The following is a 19342-nucleotide window of genomic DNA, read 5'->3' as shown; positions in this document are numbered from 1 at the left end:
TTTACCGGTTTATATTGGTAAGTTCAGTAGTCCACGTAGGTCTTTTTTTTTTTTCCTTCAAAATCTTAGGGTATTTGCAGTCACATTTTAGATAAGCACCTGATTTTTAAAAATTTATTGTAAAAGTGATGTAGAAATCAAGTAATGAGTATATTTTTTGAAAATTTCACCTCCTTCATTATCTTCCAGTGTTTCCCCTCCTGACCCTCCTTTCCCCCACATTGTATAGTTCATTTCCAACATAGTGTCTAGTGAGTATCATTGTTGAATTAGTTCACTTTTTGTCCCACTGTTTCTGTGATTCTCCTTCCCCTCCCAATCAGATAAATTTATACCTAAGACAAAGGGTACAGAAATATAAAACAGCCACAAAAAGGAATAAACTAAATAAAAGAAAGAAAGAAAAAAGAACCACAAACAGTACAGTGAAAAACCTCTTGTTTCCACTTCTTGGAGTCATTTTGATAAGCATCATTTTCCCTGATTGTAATATAGCTTCTTCAACTGGATAGCATAGACTGTTTCATAGTGAGGAAAAGAAAATCCTTACCAGTGAGTGAAAGAGACACTGGTGGTGGAAAACAGTAAGGATTTGAAGGAGGAGAGGAGAACCATAGTAAAAGTTCGAAAGGAATTTAGTCGGGATATGTAATTTTTTCTCTATGTATCTTTTCATAGTTTTGATTTTTCTGATTAAAAGCAATGATTGTTCAGGAGTTACTGAAAAATAGAAAAGTAAATAAAGGCTGACCCATAGTTCTACCATCCAGAAAGAAATCATTTGGTTCTATGTTTATTCAATACATTTTGTCTTATTCTCCTTAGTAAATTCAGAGCTGTATCATGTTTGTGGCTAATTGAGTCACATAATTTGATGTATATCAGTTATTATGGCTCCTCCATTTATCCTTGGATATATATTTCCAAGGAGAAAAGGGTGTCACTGCCAGACTGTGTGAGAGGGTTTTTCCTCAAACACTGGGCATTATCATCCTCTTAAAAGGCTTTACCAATATGATAGGCACTTTTTTGGTTATTAGTAAGACTAAAAGTTTCTGCATGGACATTTGGTATAAGTAGTCAACGAAGTCACCATTTATTCATGTTTGCCATGGCTTTCCCCACTGCATTCATCTTTTCTTTCTGAACTTTAAGTATTTTTATACATTCTGCTGCATGTTAAATTGTGCAGCATGTATGGCCCCGTGCCATCACTGGGGCTCCAGCAGGCCAGCATCTGCTTTGAAGGCTCAGAAACATGAAACTTGAGGTACACTTGGGGTGGTGCCAGGAGCTTGTCCTTCCTGGGTGGAGAAGAGATCAAAGTGAGAGATGAGACTCACAGGATTATTAACACTCTCTTTTCTCTTTCATCTCTTTTTAGTTTCCTGCAGCCTCCAAAGCCCCTATCTTCGCTCAGCACGCTGAGGGATGGGAACTGGAGAGATGGCTGCTATTGAAGCAGTCTCATGTACCCTGGACAGCGGGAAAGAAGTGACAATGAGGGTGTGTTACCTAGCTGGCTGGGTAACGGTGGATGTGGGGATATTCTTTCCCTATTGCATTTTAACACATTTCCTGCATTGTTTTTCAATGGACCAATCACCAGAGACTAATGGTTGCACTTAAATATTTACATGAAGTACTGCAACATTCTCAAACCCGTGGTTGCAGTATTGTGACACTTAGATCTAGGAAGTTTTTGTAGACCTACTCTGTATCTGAATACTTTTTGAAAGAATTGAGATGTATCAATAATGCTTTGCCATATGATTTTTTTAAGTAACCTATCCAGTTTACTTATGTGTTCTAAACATCTTTCCATTACATTCTGGGTTTTTTTTTTTATTATATACTTTGCATTTTTACAACTAGGTTCTAAACCATACGCTTTGAATTTTACTTTTTTATAGTTTACAGGAATTTTATTTTTTTGTGCCTATTTCTTTTTATGCCTCTGTGAGCCACTATGGGACAACTGAAAATTTTGTGCCATAAAACTATTTTTGTGGTAAGGTACTATTTTTTTAGCTCTAGGGATATATCAACAAAAATACACCATACAATTTGAGACATAATTTTATGTTGAACGAGCACAATGTAATCTGAAGCATTACAAGGAGATATAGCCAGACAGCAGAGTTAAATGGTCTTGTCTTTTTCACTGTTAATTTATTGTTGTACATGGACTTCATATTTATAATGGCATCCCAAGCTCATTGTACTTAATACAGGCAATGTTTGCTACTCTACCACCATTGATTTTCAATACTTTATTACAAAGGATAAAACTGTAATGTTTTATTAACAATGCTTCTGGAAATGAATGCATTTTAAAGCAAATAAATCTTTTTGATAGACCTTTTACAAAATCCATTTGCACTAATGAATGCTTTCTTATGGTGAATGACATACTATTTGTTACTGTGTGCACTGCTGTTTTGGAATGTTCAGAAATAAAGACTCTATTTCAGCAATAACAGGTCACGCATGAGTGTGCAGCATGAACTGTGGGAACCATGCGTCTGGGTTTCACTGTAATCCTGGAAACAGTGCGGTGGTCAGATGCTTTAGATTTTAAACAGCTAGACTTAGAATATTCACATCTGTGAAAACTATGTTTCTTGCCTCTAAAAGACTACTGATGAGAAAGAAATGTGAGGGTTTAGTTTTACAATCAGAGTTTAGTCCTGCTTAGAGAGCCCACAAGAACTAAAGTACTCCTGCTCAGAAAAGAGTTTATGAATGAATACTCGAGGAGATTTTAATGTTTTATGGGAGTTGAATTCAAAATACTTCCTTAGTATTTGTAAAATACTGAAGTGCTGTTGAAACTTCAGCAAAGAGATTTATGTTAGGTTTTTTTTTTTTTTTGGTCGGTCATGGGGCTTGAACTCTGGGCCTGGGCGCTGTCCCTCAGCTCTTCAGCTCAAGGCGAGCGCTCTACCACTTGAGCTACAGTGCCACTTCCTTATGTTAGGTTTTAAGGAGAACTCTAACCACAGTCATTAAGCATTATTAAAACACTTTTGTTTTTGTGCTTTTATATATAATTCTATTTAAATCTAATATATCTAAAAGGATTGTTTTAAAAACGATTTTACATTTAAAGTTAAGTGTGAGTAGAAGGTGGTGAGATAGGATTTTTGTCTAATGACAAGACCATGCTTATAAGGACTTTGTATAATTCATCCAACTTAATTCTAACTATCACCTGCTGCTGCCACCCTTTCAAAGATGAAGCCACTGAGTCCCAAAAAGGTGACACTAGTCTCTGGAAAACAATTAGCTAATAGTAAAGGTGCTAGAATCCAGGTGTTTGTTTGTTTTTTGCCAGTCCTAGAACTTGAACTCAGGGCCTTGGCACTGCCCCAGAGCCTCTTCGCGCTCAAGGATAGCGCACTACCACTTGAACCACAAAAACCACTTCTGGCTTTTTCTGAGTAGTTTATTGGAGATAAGAGTCTCATGGACTTTTCTGCCTAGGCTGGCTTCACTTTGAATAGTGATCCTCAGATCTCAACCTCCTGAGTAGCTAGGATCATAGGTATAAGCCCTAGTGTCCAGCTAGAATTCAGGCTCTTTTGCTGAAAAAAAAATTGTTTTTCTTAGTTATTTTCCCCCTACTATTATACTTTCTTCCTATACACAAGTAGTTTTATGTATTTAAAGTACCATTTATATATTCTGGAAAAAATGAAAGCTTTAATTCATTTTGTTTGAATATTTGCTTTATATGCAGAACACTTTGATCCCCTCTTAGAAAAGAACACAAAGATCCCTTCATCTTGGATTCTGTATTCTTGCTGGGGAGAGAGAATATAATCTGAAATAGTTATAGAAATCTCAGTATGTTGGATCATGAGTGCCATGGTGGGGCAGGGAGGAGGGGGAGAGCTGGTAACAAGAATGAGGAACAAATGGGGTTGGGGAAAAGTCATATTATAGCAAGAATCACCCGGATCAATATCATTGAAAACCCCACTGAACAAAGACCTGGAGGAAAGCGTTAACCCTGCAAATTTTTCTCTTGCAGCTGTATAGAACACAGAACAGGGTCAGTGGTTATTTTCATAGTTTCCCCTACCCCCAAGGTGATGTGTCACTGTGATTCTGGAGAATTGAATTTAATATATCACACACACCAGATGTCTTAGGGTCTGTGTCTGTCAGAGTATGGTTCCCACATGAGCCGCCACAGCATCATGTTGGGAGACTTGTTGGATTGTATATGCTGAAGTCCAACTCAGATCTTCTGAATCAACCCCCGTATATGATGATGCAAAACTGTTTGAAAAAGGCTGCTGAGACCAATCTAATTTCCAAAATGGTGGTACTACTTGACATTTTTTTTCTCCCAGCAGTACACACATGAAGATGCCAGTTTTTGTTCATCTTTGGTGTTTCTTTTTAACTGCTTAGTCTGTATGTGGACAGTAGTTTATAATTGAGGTTTCATTTTTCTGCTGGGTGCCATTGCTCCTGTCTGTCAGCCTAGCTACTCAGAAGGCTGAGATCCAAGACTCATTATTATTCAGTATGAAGCCAGCCTATTAATAACCAGTAAAATGGCAGACTGTTGACATGGCTCAAATAGTAGAATGCAGCCATAAGCAAATAAGATGAGTGTGAGTACTAGGCCCTGAGTTCAAGGTACCTTATTGCATGAAAATAATTTCATTTCCTCTGTTAGTGAGATTGAATACCATTTCCCTTACATTCATTTATTGAACATTTGTATATATTCTTCTATGGATTTCTGTTCAGATCTTTTGCCCCTTTTTCTATGGGAATATCTGTATTGATTGGTAGTAATTTTTTATATAGTCTACTATAAATATTTTGCCCTTTATTATATATTATAAAATATCTTCACATTAGCTTGCCTTTTAATTCTCTTTAATGAATAGAATTGTTATTTTAATATAGTACAATTTGCCATGCTTTGTAAAAGATTAGTGCTTTTTCAGTCTTGTTTAAGGAATATGCCTTTAGGATTGAGAATGGTTTTTCCTGACTTGTATAAGTTTTATTATGTTGCTTTTTCTCTTAGATTTATGAACTATCGTTTGATTTTTGTGTATTGGATGAAACAGGCTCATTGTATTTTTATACTTTCCTAGTGCTATCAACACATGGAAAAGCCTGTTCTCACTCTCTCCTTGTCACACGGCAGAGGCCCTCTTGGGCATGTATGTGTTGGCTTTGAGGCTATCTGCACCTGCACCAGACCACATGGTCATAATTGTTGCAGCTGTATGAGTTTTCTAAATTGCAGAGCAGTCTGCTATCTTGCTTTGCTTCAAAGATGACTTACAGCCAACTGTTGGTGGTTCACATCTATAATCCTAGTCACTCAGGAGATGGAGATCTGAGAATTACAGTTCAAAGCCAACCCAAGCAGGAGAGTCATGAAACTCTTATTTCCAATTAACCAGTAAGAAGCCAAAAGTGGAGATGTGGCTCAAGTGGTAGAGCACCAGCCTTGTGCCAAAATGCTAAGGGAGAGCAACCAGGCCCTGAATTGAAGCCCTAGTACCAGTATGTGCATGCATGCATGCACACATACAGACAGACAGACAGATTAATGTCTTAGATTTCTTGTTATTTTTAAATTTTTATATACGGGTTTGAACAAGCTGGTCAGGGCTCAGAGAACCTGGAATCCTTTTGGAATTTGGATAGAGATTCTATTTTAGGGGAATTAAATCTTTGTAATTTTGGGTCTTATATGTCAGTCTACCTCTTATTGATTCAAATACTTTAATCTTACAATAAAATGGTGCAAAGTTTCTATGGGAGACACATTCATCAGTCTAAGTCCTAGGTATTTGACATTTTATGCTTTTATAAAAAATATTTACAGTGGTTTGTTTTGAATTTTATTCAACAACCTTAAATAAATAGTAATTAGAATAATTTATCTTTAGAGTCTTTTTATATAGTTAGGTGTATGGATGTTAGGTTGCTTTGTTCCTTTTCTCAGTTTTTCTTCCATGCTAATAGCTTTTTAGTACAATATTAAGTATAAGTGATAGCTATCTCTCTTTGTTATTTCCAAAAGAAAAGTTAGTTTTACCATTTAGTTTTAAATTTGCCAATATCTTTTAATAAAAGAAAATTGATATTAAACGTTTCCTATATATTATATATTTGAATCTATCTTGAATTATTTAAGTAAATCCAATCACCTTACTTATGTAACTGAAACCCCTCTGTACATCACCTTGACAATAAAAAAAGCAAAAACAAAATAGATGAACTTGATTTACTAATATTTAGGAATTTTGTCCAATTTTATGAAATTTCAGTACTCCCTATCTTTTAGATGCTCTAGTATCTAGGTCATGTGGTATTTCTATAATCTGATTTTAAATATATTTATTTTGCTTCTTAGAGCACTGACATAAAACTTTCCTCTAAAATAGTGGGTGCTTTTATTTCTCCTTATATTTGTGTCCAGTTTTGCTCTATGTCTTTTGGAAGTCATATGATTTTCATGCATTCTCAGTTAATATGTTTTATCTTCCTGACAGAGTGATTTTGTCATCATTGGAGTTATTTTTTTATTTTGTTATTTTTTTAGTCCTGGGCCTTGGACTAAGGGCCTGGGCACTGTCCCTGAGCTTTTTTGCATAAGGCATAGTGTTCTACCACTTGAACCACAGCTCTTCTTCTGGCTTTCTTGGTGATTAATTGGAGGTAAGAATCTCATAGACTTTCCTGTTCAGGCTGCCTTGAAATGCAATCCTTAGATCTCAGCCTGCTAGTAGCTAGGATTGTAGGCACGAGTCTCAGGCAGACGGCTATCCTCTCTCTCTTTCTCTCTCTCATGTTTTAAAATCTTTTCCTGATGCAAGGTGGTTTCATTAGATTTCTTAAGTTTGTTTTTGGTTATTTTCTTAACCTTTTGCTTTTAGCCTTATTATTTATTGATTTATTTGTTTTCTTTCAACAAGGTCCAGAGAGATCTTGAACTCCCATTCCTCCTGCCTCAATCCCTAGACCTGGGATTACAGGTACATCCTACCATGCCCAGTTCAAACTTGGAGCATTCTTTTGTATAAAACAGTTTTTTGCTGAAAAAAAAAATTGTAAAGAACCGACATATTTAGATTTAAATCTTCTACTTCAGCTTTCTGTGTGCTGTATCTGTTCTTTCTTTGCATTTGTATCCACACTTGTGTTGTTTATTCTTTGTACTTTTTTTTTTGGTTGTTGTTGTTGGTTGTGGGGTTTGAATCCAGGTCCTGAGCCTCTTTATGCTCAAGGCTAGCACTCTACCACTTAAGCCACAACAACATTTCTGGTTTTTGAGTGGTTAATTTGAGGTAAGAGTCTCACAGGGACTTCTTGCCCAGGCTAGCTTCAATCTGTGATCCTCAGATCTAGGCCTCCTGAGTAGCTAGGATGACAGATGTGAACCACCAGCATCTGGCTCTTTTCTTTTCTATTGTTTGGAAGGTGTATAATAATGCTCTTTTGAAATTCTACTAGTGGTTACTCAAGAACTGATAACTAACATTCTTAACCTATAAAAGAACAGTATTAATCTTTCCTATGCTCTAAGGCAATATACAGATGTCCAGTCTCTTTCCATCTAATTGATTCTTGTGCAATCCAACTTTCAGCCAGAGAATGGGAAGGAAGGATCATAAATAATTATGTTCTCTGAAAGGCAGAGAAAACTGCCAAGTAAAGGATGCCATGTTTGCTAAATCGTTATGAAAAAAAGACTTAAAGATAGCTCCACAGAGAAGAGAGGGAATTAAGGGAGTTACCAATGTTGGTGGGATCAACAAATTTTTAGGTAGCCTGGGTCTGGTTGTGTGATCTTAAATGAGACCTTGTGTTTGTTCCCTCAACAAATGTTTATTGAGAGGAACTGATTGCTAGGCTTTGTGCTAGATGGCAAGAATATAAGTCTTGAGCTAGATTTACCTTCATGAAACTTACATTCTTGATTCTTGTGGGAAATATTCAAACCACATAAAGAAGATGTTCTTTTCTCCCAGAGGGAACAAGACAGAGGATGGAACAGAATGGCAAATGTGAAGATCTAGGGACAGGCTGATTGCCTAATAGAGTCTTCCAGGAAGGCTTTTCTGAAAGCGGAATTTTAAGCTGAGGTTGTATAGGAATTACATGAGAAAAAGGGGTTTGATGATTCCAGGCAGAGATGGGGAAGAATTTAGGGTATTTGAAGGACCAAAAAGAAGACATACTCTGGCTGGACCAATGGTAAGACTTATGTGATTTGTGGGGCCCCTGATTGGGAGCATCAGTATTTCAGCAAGATGACAGTAGAGCATTAAACCAAGCCTGGGCCCCGTCCTACCTCGTGTGCTTACAAAAACAACCCACAGTAGTGGCAAAGTAGTAAGATCTGCATTTCAGAAGAAGGATAGGACCCTGTAGAGACTCACTATCACTCACAATGTTCTTCCTAATTCTTTTTGGAACTTGTACTAATGTACTCAATTTTTACACAGCCTTATGGAGTTAAGTACTATTACCAGCATTTTAAAGAGGATGAAACAAAAATACAGAAATGTTAAAACAACAACTAAGCTAAAAGAGGCTAGTGTCAAAGCCAGGCTTTTAACAAAAAAGGGCAAACATGAGCAAATGTGAATGTAAAAACTCATGCTACCCTTATAAAGAATGGATTATTGAGAGTTACAGATAGAGTAGGCACAGAGTCGAGGAGCATTCCTTACTGTAGAAACAGTACATTCAAACGAACAATGTGTGCAAAGATAAATTGTAGGTAAATACCAGAATTTAGTCTTCCTATGTAATTGTAGCTTTTTACCTGAGCACCATCATTCCTATTAACAATCCTCCACCATCTGATAACCAGCATTCTACAGGTGGGATGATCATTGTTGCTCTGTATCTGCAATCCATACCATGAGGAATTAAAATTAGTGATGAGATAGCCACACTTTCACATTCACCACATTCACTGAGATACCAAAACAACATAAAGACCCATCCATGGTTGAAAGGATTAAAACATGATGCATATATACAATGGAGTACTATTAGTCAGCTTTATAAACAGGAAATTCTGTCATTTATATCAGTTTGGGTGAGACAGGAGAATTAGGTTAAGTGAAATAAAGCAGAATTTAAGAGAGGAATTTATTGTCTCTAAGATTGTTGGGAGAACTCATAGCCATGTTGAGTGGACCTGTGAGGACAGCCACACGTAGCATCATATCGACCATAAGATGATTGCATTCACTCTGTAGACATGGACAGACCAGAAGGGAAAGGATAGCTTGATGAAAAGACTTGGGTTTCCACAAAGCTAATCTAACTAGGTAGCTTACACTTGGCAGATTCTTTCCGATGCATGTCAGTCTCGTCCAGGGATTAGAGGCGGGCAATGGCTGTGGTCTCCTCTTCCACTACCTCCCAAACAGAGGTATGGGCTATGCTTCACTGAACATTCTGGCTCTGATAACCATTTTCTAATCTCCCTGTGCTTGACTGCCAAACTAGTGACAGACCTTTCCCACTGAGTCAGAAGGCCTCTGCTAACTGTGCTAGCAGCTATATTAGGAAGGACTGATGTGTTAGCTTGCATTCTCCCCAGGACCATCCTGAGACAGGCCAAGTAGCTTCATTGGTGCTGCAAAAAAATATTGAAGATGGGGGACAAGAAGAGACTAGGGAAAGAAAGGGCTGATTCAGCAGGTTGCCAATGTGGGGAACTAGCCTGGGCCCATGAGGAATGTCTGAACAATAGAATACATGCCTCAGACCTATCTTACCTGAACTGAAGTATTTTGCTCACCACTTTCCAACAGTGATTGTGTCCAGAAGGGTGTTAGTGTTCCTCCGTCTCCCATGGTTGATGGCAAAACCACCTCCCCCAGACATGGAAACTACTGTCAACTACTATAGAACCTTCCACAACTGCCTAGATCAGGGTTGGTGAGTTGTACCCCATAGGTCAAATCCTATCTGCAGTCTGCTTTCCTATAGTTTACAAGCCAAGAATGATCAGCATGAATTTTACTTCTATATAGATGTTAGAAAAGAAACTAATCTTATGTGGCAGAGACCACGTGGCCTACGAAGCCTAGAGCATTTGCTTTGACTACGGAAGAAACTTGTCAGTCTCTAGTGTTAATGATCTGTTAGTAGCGAAGAATTTCCAAACCTCATGGTCAAAAACAGCCATTTGTGACCTGGACTGTGTCCTACAGCGGGCACATTACCTGTTCCATTCTTACAGGGCTGCCTGTTACCCTCCTTGCAATTCAACAGGCCACCAGGATTCAAGCAGGAAGTGAGAACACACAAAAATATAGACACCAACTTGTCATGCTTCCAGCTGAAGGAGACATGTGTCACCTCTGGTCACAGTCCATGACACAGCCTGTCTCTACTGCAAAGGAAGCAGAGGAACACAGGGTGCTGATCCACGAAGAGGAATGTGTAAGCCTGCTCTGCAGTGCTCGTCTATCGTACATACCACGACTTCCCTTCATTCCCCAGTGGTGGTTGGGATGATTGGATGATGGACTTCATGTACTTTCCAATGTTAGAACCAATAGCAGGTAAGTATGTAATATCTATCTATCTATCTATCTATCTATCTATCTATCTATCTATCTATCTATCTATCTATCTATCTATCTAATGTAATTTTATATATTAAGAAATTAACTACTTAAAAAGTGTGTTAGATTTGTTAAAGCTACAGCTTTTTTTTAAAACATTTTACATAGCTCTGAAAAATACTTCTCTACATTCCAATTTATTAGGTAGTCTTAATCCAATTTTTATGTAAGGGTTTCTAATAGCTGCAGAAATAGTTATAATAGCTTCATCAACTCTCTCTCTGTCTCTGTCTCTGTCTCTGTCTCTGTCTCTGTCTCTGTCTCTCTCTCTCTCTCTCTTTTGTGCCAGTCTTGGGGCTTGAGCTCAGGGCCTGGGCACTATCTCTGAGCTTCTTTTGCTCAAGGCTAGTGCTCTACCACTTGAGCCACAGCAACACTTCTGGTTTTTTTCTGAATAGTTTATTAAAGATAAGAGTCATAGACTTTCCTGCCCGGGCTAGCTTTTAACCTCGAACCTCAGATCTCAGCCTCTTGAATTCAGCTAGGATTATAGGTGTGAGTGAGTTACCAGCACCTAGCTAATTTTGTTGATATAATATTTTGTATTTCCATCTCTCATTAGTTTTGAAGTGTGGAAGCTTTCAGTCTTAAGGATAATTAACGATATTCTATTACTTCCATTGTATCATAAACAAAACAAATATTAGATGGCATAAAATCCTATATATTTTCTTGCTAGGATTAAGCTCAAATGAAATCAGTTTGATGATTAGAGTATTTTTCTTGTAACGTGTTACTTCTACTTTTAGATGTTCATGTTTTAGAATTTTATTCTTTCACTTATCATTTTACTATCAGTTCCAAGGATGATAATGATTTCATTACAATGAGACAGTAACAGTGACCAAGAGCTTAGAAAAAATGTTGTGATATGTACCCTAAAGTAATACCTATAGTACTTAACCCAAACTAGGAGAAAATCTCATATTTGTACACAGAAGATAAACTTACATTATAGTTTGCTTCACAATAATTGTAAAGTACAAAATGAATTGGAGAACAGAACTCCATAACAAATTACTACAAACTGAGAACAGCACAAGCATCTCTCAATATTTATAGATCAACAGTCCAAGCTGGATTGATCTGGATTCTCTATCCAGCCTCTCACAAGGCAGAAATCAAAATATCCATGAACTGCCTTGTTTTCTGAAGTTCAGCATCTTCCAAGTTCATCCATGTCATGGAAAGAACTCAGTTTCTTAAGCTGTGGGATGGAGCTTAAGCTCAGTTCCACATCACCAGTAATGTGTGGCTTGCCCTGTGATCCTCCTCCTGTGCCCCCTCAGGCTTCAGGCTACCTTTCTAGAGAGATCCAGACCCTTTAAAGATAGGACTCACATTTGACCCACCTGCATTCCCAACTCAAAGTTGACAGATTGTTTGATCCCAAGACTATGTGTACTTCATCATAGACCACACTTGGGTTAAATTCAAGGAGTGACAATTATACATATCAGCAAGTACCTGGAACCAATATTGTCTGAATTATGCCATTTCCAAATTCTGCCCACCACACCGTTCATTTGTGGATGATCAAATGAACGGCCACGTCTCAGAAAATCAAATGAGACACTTGTAAAAAAGAGAGGAGGTGACTTTTCTTGGCTAGGACACTTGCTACAATTCTTCAAGTCTTAAAGCATTTACAAGTTCACAATCCACATCGATCTTGCTAAGGATCCTGTGACCCCTTCTGACCCCTTCTATTTTCTATCTTTTTTTTTGTTGTTGTTGGTTGTGGGGCTTGAGCTCTGGGCCTGGGCACTGTCCCTCAGCTCTTCAGCTCAATGCTAGTGCTCTACCGCCACTTCTAGTTTTCTGGTGGTTTATTGGCGATAAGAGTATCATGGACTTTCCTGCCTCGGCTGGCTTTGAACCACAATTCTCATATCTCAGCCTCATAAGTAGCTAGGATGATAGGCATGAGCCACCAGTGCCCGGTCCTTCCTTCCTTCCTTCCTTCCTTCCTTCCTTCCTTCCTTCCTTCCTTCCTTCCTTCCTTCCCTTCCTTCCTTCCTTCCTTCCCTTCCTTCCTTCCCTTCCTTCCTTCCCTTCCTCCCTTCCTCCCTTCCTCCCTTCCTCCCTTCCTCCCTTCCTCCCTTCCTCCCTTCCTTCCTTCCTTCCTCCTTCCTTCCTTCCTTCCTTCCTTCCTTCCTTCCTTCCTTCCTTCCTTCCTTCCTTTCTTCCTTCCTTCCTTCCTTCCTTCCTTCCTTCCTTCCCCCTCCCCCTCTCTGTTTTTTTCCTTCTTTCCTTCTTAGTTGTAGGGCCTGAACTCTGGGCCTGGGGTGCTATCCTGAGCTCTTCAGCTTAAGGCTAGAACTGTACAACATGATCCACTTCCCGCTTTTCTCTGCTTATGTGGTGCTGAGTAATCGAACCCAGGGCCTCATGCATGCAAGGCAGGTACTCTACCACTGAGCCACCTTCCCAGACCCTCATTAAAAAAAATAACTGTCATAACTCATTAAATGGGTTTCAGGACCCATGGATTGGAAAACACATTCTTAGTGCATAAATGTCTTACTTAGTAATAAAACTTTTTTTAAAATAGAAAAACATTGAACTATATTAATACAAAATATTTTTCTCTAAATTAATGTGGATTAAACTACAAACACAAAGTGATAAATGTGTAATCTTCAAAACCTAATTTACAATATTTTTTTGTGTTGCATGTGTAATATCAGTGTGAAGGGTAACAGGATTGTTGAAGTGAAAAATTCAGAGTAATCATTAAGTTTAATCAGTAATACCACATGAGTCCACAGGAGGGCAGCATGTGCTCATGGTATTTTTGAGCTGACCATGGTCTGTTTTCTAGGGAATCTAGAAATCCTAGTAAATGAATTATTTTATAGTGTATAAGTTTAAGAAAAAAGTGGTTTATGCTGAGCAATTAAGAACTGGTCCTGTCAATAAAAAAGATCTATGATTTATTGATTTTGTCTGGTCCAGGAAAAATAATTGAATTCTCCCTTTATTCCCAGCTTCTTTTTGCAGTTTTTCTTTCTGTCTTCTGTCTTATCTCTTACCCAAGTGATACAGGTTAGTCCCAGAAAAACTGGGCTCTGAGGATATGCAATGAGAGACATTTTATGCAGACTCAGATTCATTGTAAAGTCTCCTTCCGTTTCCTCACTGGAGTTGCCTTTCACAGGCTTTCTGACATCTATCCTGGTTGGTGGTTCTTAGAATTGCCACTTCTGTGAGTGACCAGACAAACATGCAGGAGGAAATCCTGCTCTGTAGAATAGGCAGAAATCATCTTATCTTCAGACTGAGACATGCTGGAGAAAGATTTTTCTGCACCTACAAACCACCAAAATCCAGCTGTTTAATCAAATGTTTCACTGTTAAGCCTTTGCAGGATTATGTTAGACCTTTGCAGGATTGAATCTAATCATGGTTTATAGGAAGAAAGTAAACCATTTTTTTTCTTCTTTTTTTATTGTGAAAATACTGTACAGAGGGGTTACAATTACATGGGCAAGATAATGAGTACACTTCTTTTTTTTTTAAATTTTATTTTATTTTATTTGAGAACATACTGTACAGAGGGGCTACAATTACATGGGCAGGATAATGCATACATTTCTTACCAAGCATTGCAGCCTCCTCCTTTGTTTACCCTTCACCTCCCTTCCCCGCCTCCCCCCTCCCCCCACCCAATTATACCCCCCTCCCCCCACCCAATTATACCCCCCTCCCCCCCCCACACCGACATTGTAAAGCTGGTTTTGACATGACATTTTGTACTTCTCATTGTTGCAACAGGTCCACCTGAATCCTTAAGCGACTTGTTTGTCCCCATCTCCTTGAGTACACTTCTTATCAAGCATTGTAGCCTCCTCCTTTCAAGTAAACCATTTTTTAAAATAAGTTTTTTATTGTGAAAATACTGTACAGAGGGGTTACAATTATATGAGCAAGGTAATGAGTACATTTCTTATCAAGCATTGTTGCCTCCTCCTTTGTTTTTCCCCTGCCATCCCTTCCCTCCCATCTCTACACTCCCCCCCCCCCCACACCTAAATTGTAAAGTTCTTTCTTCAATACAGCATCTTGTACATCTCATTGTTGCAATGGGTCCACCTGTATCCCTATTTAAACAATTTGTTTTTTTCCTTCCCCTCCCCAAATTATACCAACATCAAATACAGTGAAAACAGAAGTTATACTGTGGGGGAGGGACATGCAAAGCAACAAAAAAACTTATGCAGTACCTTATAAATACGTTAGAGGGGCTGGGAAGGTGGCTCAGTGGTAGAGCACTTGTCTTGCATGCCTGAGGCCCTGGTTCGATTCCCTAGCACCACATAAGCAAAAAGAAAAAAGCCAGAAGTGGCGCTATGGCTCAAGTGGTAGAGCACTAGCCTTGAGCTGAAGAGCTGAGGGACAGCGCCCAGGCCCAGAGTTCAGGCCCCACGACCGGAACCCCCCGCAAAATACGTTAGAAACAATAGCAAGAAAGAAAAAAAAACACTTGTTTCCCTATCTTGGGGTTAATTTCACTTAACTTCATCTTATCTGACCTTTTCTACTTGCCTCAGACATATACTGGTTTTTGCAAATAAGGGAAATCATGGGACCTATGTTTCTTTGGGCCTGGCTTACTTCACTTACTATAATTTTTTCCAAGTCTTTCCATTTCCTAACAAATGGGGAAATGTCATTCTTTCTGATGGAGGCATAGAATTCCATTGTGTATATATACCACATTTTCTTGATCTACTGAGGGGCATCTGGGTTGGTTCCACATCTTAGCTATGGTCAATAATGCTGCAATAAACATAGTTGTACTGGTAGCTTTAGTATTGTCTTGTTTGTGATCATTTGGGTAAATGCCCAAAAGTAGAATTGCTGGGTCATAGGGGAGCTCTATGTGGAGTCTTTTGAGGAACCTCTATACTGCTTTCCAAAGTGGCTGAACAAGTTTACACTCCCACCAACAATGCAGTAGGGTTCCCTTCTGTCCACATTCCCTCCAGTATCTGTTGTTATTAGAGTTCTTGATTATAGCCATTCTAACTGGGGTGAGGTGATATCTCAATGTTGTTTTGATTTGCATTTCTTTTATGGCTAGAGAGGTTGAGCATTTCTTCATGTGTCTATTGGCCATCCTTTCCTCTTCAGAGAAGTTTCTCTGTAAGTATTTAGCCCACTTATTTATTGGGCAGTTGTTTCTTTGAGAATTTGTTGTTGGAGGATTTAATTTTTTGAGTTCCAAGTATATTTTAGATATGAAAAAAGTAAATCATTTTGAATCCTTTCCTCTCTCCTCTATTCTGGACTTACCTCTCTCACCTTAGAACACTGGGCTGATATGACTCCACCTTGTGACTCAGTCCACAGGAAATAGGCAGCCTGCCGTCCCGTTAGATATACAGCAAGTTTCCTGCCCTTTGTCTTACATAGGCCTCTGTTGTTACAGGTGATAGCAATGGCCGTAAGTGTGCATTTGTTTCAGATAATTCTATTTCTGAGGGTGTTGTATTGGCTGAGTCACATTTATACTTTTTTTTTTGCCAGTCCTGGAGCTTGAACTCAGGGCCAGGGGTGCTGTCCTTGAGCTTCTTTGTGCTCAAGGCTAGTGCTCTACCACTTAAGCCACAGTGCTACTTCCATCTATTTCTGAGAAGTGTATTGGAGATAAGATTCTCATGTACTTTTCTGCTCAGGTTGGCTTCAAATATCAATCCTCAGATCTCAACCTCCTGAGTAGCTAGGATAACAGGTGTGAGCCACTGGCAGTCAGCACATTTATATTCTTTTAAATGGCCTGAGATAGGTTGGCTATAGCTACGTAGGTGGTACCTAGGTGGTAGCATGTAGCTTTTTTTTTTTTAAGCTAAGGTGCTACTTTTAAAAGTTTGGACATTCAACCTGCTTTCTCTTCTCTTTGGTTGTCCAAATGTGTTGCTTTCTTGGCTCAAAATGCCATTCTCACAAGCCCTCCTTATCTCCATTTTCTACCAGCATGGTGGTGGTGGGAGAGGTGTCCAACATAGAGTGGGTGAGGCCAAGAAACGAGGATGGGAGCTGTACGCTAGATGGATCCATCTGGAGTCAGAAGCAGTTTGGAGGGTGTGGGCAGCAGACAGCTGAGTGCTTTGCTCTGGTGAAATCATGACCTTGGTTACCTGGACTTGTAGGAAGGTACCACTGGCCTGTTCACTGCTAGAGTGTGGGAGTGTGACCCCAGGAAGGTGATTCTGGAAAAATACGGGGGACTCACTGTGTACCTTGGACTGGGCCTGGATCCTGAGTGGATCCAGGGGGACGAGAAGCTCCAATTCTAGGGGGAGAAGAATGAGCATCCTGATGGCAGAAACCCAAACCACACATGTGCTGGAGCTCCGCAGAGCTTGCTCCACCATTCTAGAATACAGGTTGCTTTCCTTCTATTCCCTTCATTTACATTTTAAGAGTTGCATAATTGAACACGTGTAGCATGCATCTTACTCAGATCATCCCTTCCACCATCATCACCTCCCACCCTTTCCTTCTGAAAGAAAGACAACACATTATCATAAAAAGCTCAGCATCTCTCATCACAGGGGACTATGATAACCGTTCGGCATCACTTCACACTGCTTAAATGGCCACAGAGACAGCCACGCCCCCAGCTGGGACCGGCTGCCAGAAACAACCCATGTTCTTCAACACCTCTTTCCCAGAAGTGACTCCAGCCACGCAGCTGCGGTGGCTGCGTGGGCGACCAACCCCAGGGACCTGACTGTTATCCCAGCGCTTGAACAGGAAATAGCCCAGTGTTTGGAGGGAAATGGCTTGTGGACTTCCCGGGCTAGGAACAGAGACTGACATGTCCCAATATTTAGGGTCCCAGCAACAACTGTTTTAAATGACAGCTTGAAAACAACTGGGGAGGAAAACAAAACAACTCTAAAGCTTAGCCATAAACCACACTGTAGATAGAACATGGCTAATATCTGCAGACATTCTCCCTTTGGTCTCGTTTACAGAAAACTCTTAGAAAGTCACACCCTTGGGCAGGGAGAGGAGGGAACAGAACTGGGTTCTATGATTCAAGGGGGTTGCTGCATGTGGCCTAATTCAGAATAGACATTTGGGAAGGCACTGGGTCTGTTCACCATAGAGACAAACGTGAACAGGAGGATGAGGAGAGAGGGAAACATTTCTTCTTTGAAGTTATAACTTACTTTACATCATTATTACTGAAAAGGAAGAGACTGATAAAGTAGACAGTCTAAAAAACAAAGTATGTGCGGCATATGAAAAGATCCAAGTATAAGAACATCTATGGAGGATGTCATTTTTATAGTAGTGAAAAATAGGAAATAATCTGAATGAGTCTCAAATAGGAAGATAAAGAAATCATGACAGAAAATATATGACAGAAGACCATAGGGTAGTTGAACTGAGTGAGCAAAATTACATGGAACAAAAAGGGAAAGGCTCTGAAAACACGACTTCAAGGAAATGACAAAAGGCAAGACCAGAATGGTGATATTTAAGTAGCTGCTTTTTTGTTTATCTCTAGTCCTGGTTCTTACCCTAGCAGGTGTTCATACCTCGGATCCTTCCATTCTTGACTTTTCCTCTTCTTTTTGTCGGTTGTAGGCCTTGAACTCAGGGCCTGGGAGTTGTCTCTGAGCCTCTTTGTGCGCAAGGCTAGTGCTCTACCACTTGAACTACGTTGCTACTTCTGTTCTTTTTGAGTGATTATTTGGAGATAAGAGTCTCCTGGGGACTTTTCTGTCCTTGACTGGATTCAAATGTGATCCTTAGAAGATCTCAATTAGGTCAGATCTCTAGCTAGGATTACATATGTGAGCCACTGGTGACCAGCCTTTGCCTCCTTTGAGACTGGGGGAGGGGAGAGTCTCACTTCTTGACCAGCCCTCACCTGGGTTGTGTTAGGCTTTCCAACAGCTAGGATAACAGGTGTAGGCCATTGTGTTCAGCTCTTCATTGGAAAGAAGTCTTGTGAAGTTTTGTTCTGCTGGCCTTGAATCACATCACATCCATCTCAGCTGTCTCAGTAGCTAGGATGACAGGTTTAAGCTGCTAGCCCCTGGCTAGATTTTTTCTTTCCTTATTTATGTTTTGGTGGTGGTAGTGAGGTTTGAAGTCAGGGTCTCACACTTGCCAGCCCTGTAGCTCTACAAATCTGAGCCACACCTCCAGCCCTAGGTAGATTTTAAAATTGAAATAAATGATAAGTTACACACATTTTTTTTCCTTTTTTTTTTTTTTTGGTCAGTCATGTGGCTTGAACTCTGGGCCTGGGAGTCCCTCAGTTCTATGGCTCAAGGCAAGTGCTCTATGCTTGAGCCACAGCACCACTTCCAGTTTTCTGGTGGTTTATTGGAGATAAGAGTCGCATGGACTTTTGTCTTGAGCCACAGTACCACTTCCAGTTTTCTGGTGGTTTATTGGAGATAAGAGTCTCATGGACTTTCCAGCCTGGGCTGGCTTTGAGCCATGATCCTCAGATCTCAGCCTCCTGAATAGCTAGGTTTACAGGTGTGAGCCGCTGGCATCCAGCTTAGTTACACACATTATAACCATAGGAACCTTGGAAAGTACAAGAAGGATAAATATCAAATTCAAGATGCTGATTTTTCCAGGGGGTTGGGAGGTGAGGTGGGGAGGGGGTGTGGGCACTGGACTGCAGCTGTATCTGGAACTTTTAAAAATAAAACCCTGAGACCAATATG

At 39.6% G+C, this 19342-nt stretch overlaps 1 protein-coding gene across 2 annotated transcripts in view; it reads left to right on the top strand.

The window, feature by feature from the left end:
• Slain1 (SLAIN motif family member 1) overlaps positions 1–2468 on the top strand; it is a 42503-nt gene extending 40035 nt beyond the window's left edge. For both annotated transcript variants that reach the window (XM_070002774.1, XM_070002775.1), the window contains one exon: positions 1385–2468. In XM_070002774.1, the coding sequence (XP_069858875.1) occupies positions 1385–1460 (76 nt within the window). In that variant the 3' untranslated portion in view covers positions 1461–2468. The remainder of the gene's footprint in view (positions 1–1384) is intronic.
• The last annotated feature ends 16874 nt before the right edge of the window (positions 2469–19342 follow it).

This window comes from Dipodomys merriami, unplaced genomic scaffold (genome assembly GCF_024711535.1).
Source record: "Dipodomys merriami isolate MVZ:Mamm:240054 unplaced genomic scaffold, mDipMer1.0.p SCAF_6, whole genome shotgun sequence".
NCBI lineage: Eukaryota > Metazoa > Chordata > Mammalia > Rodentia > Heteromyidae > Dipodomys > Dipodomys merriami.
This window is presented reverse-complemented; position numbering and strand designations above follow the sequence as displayed.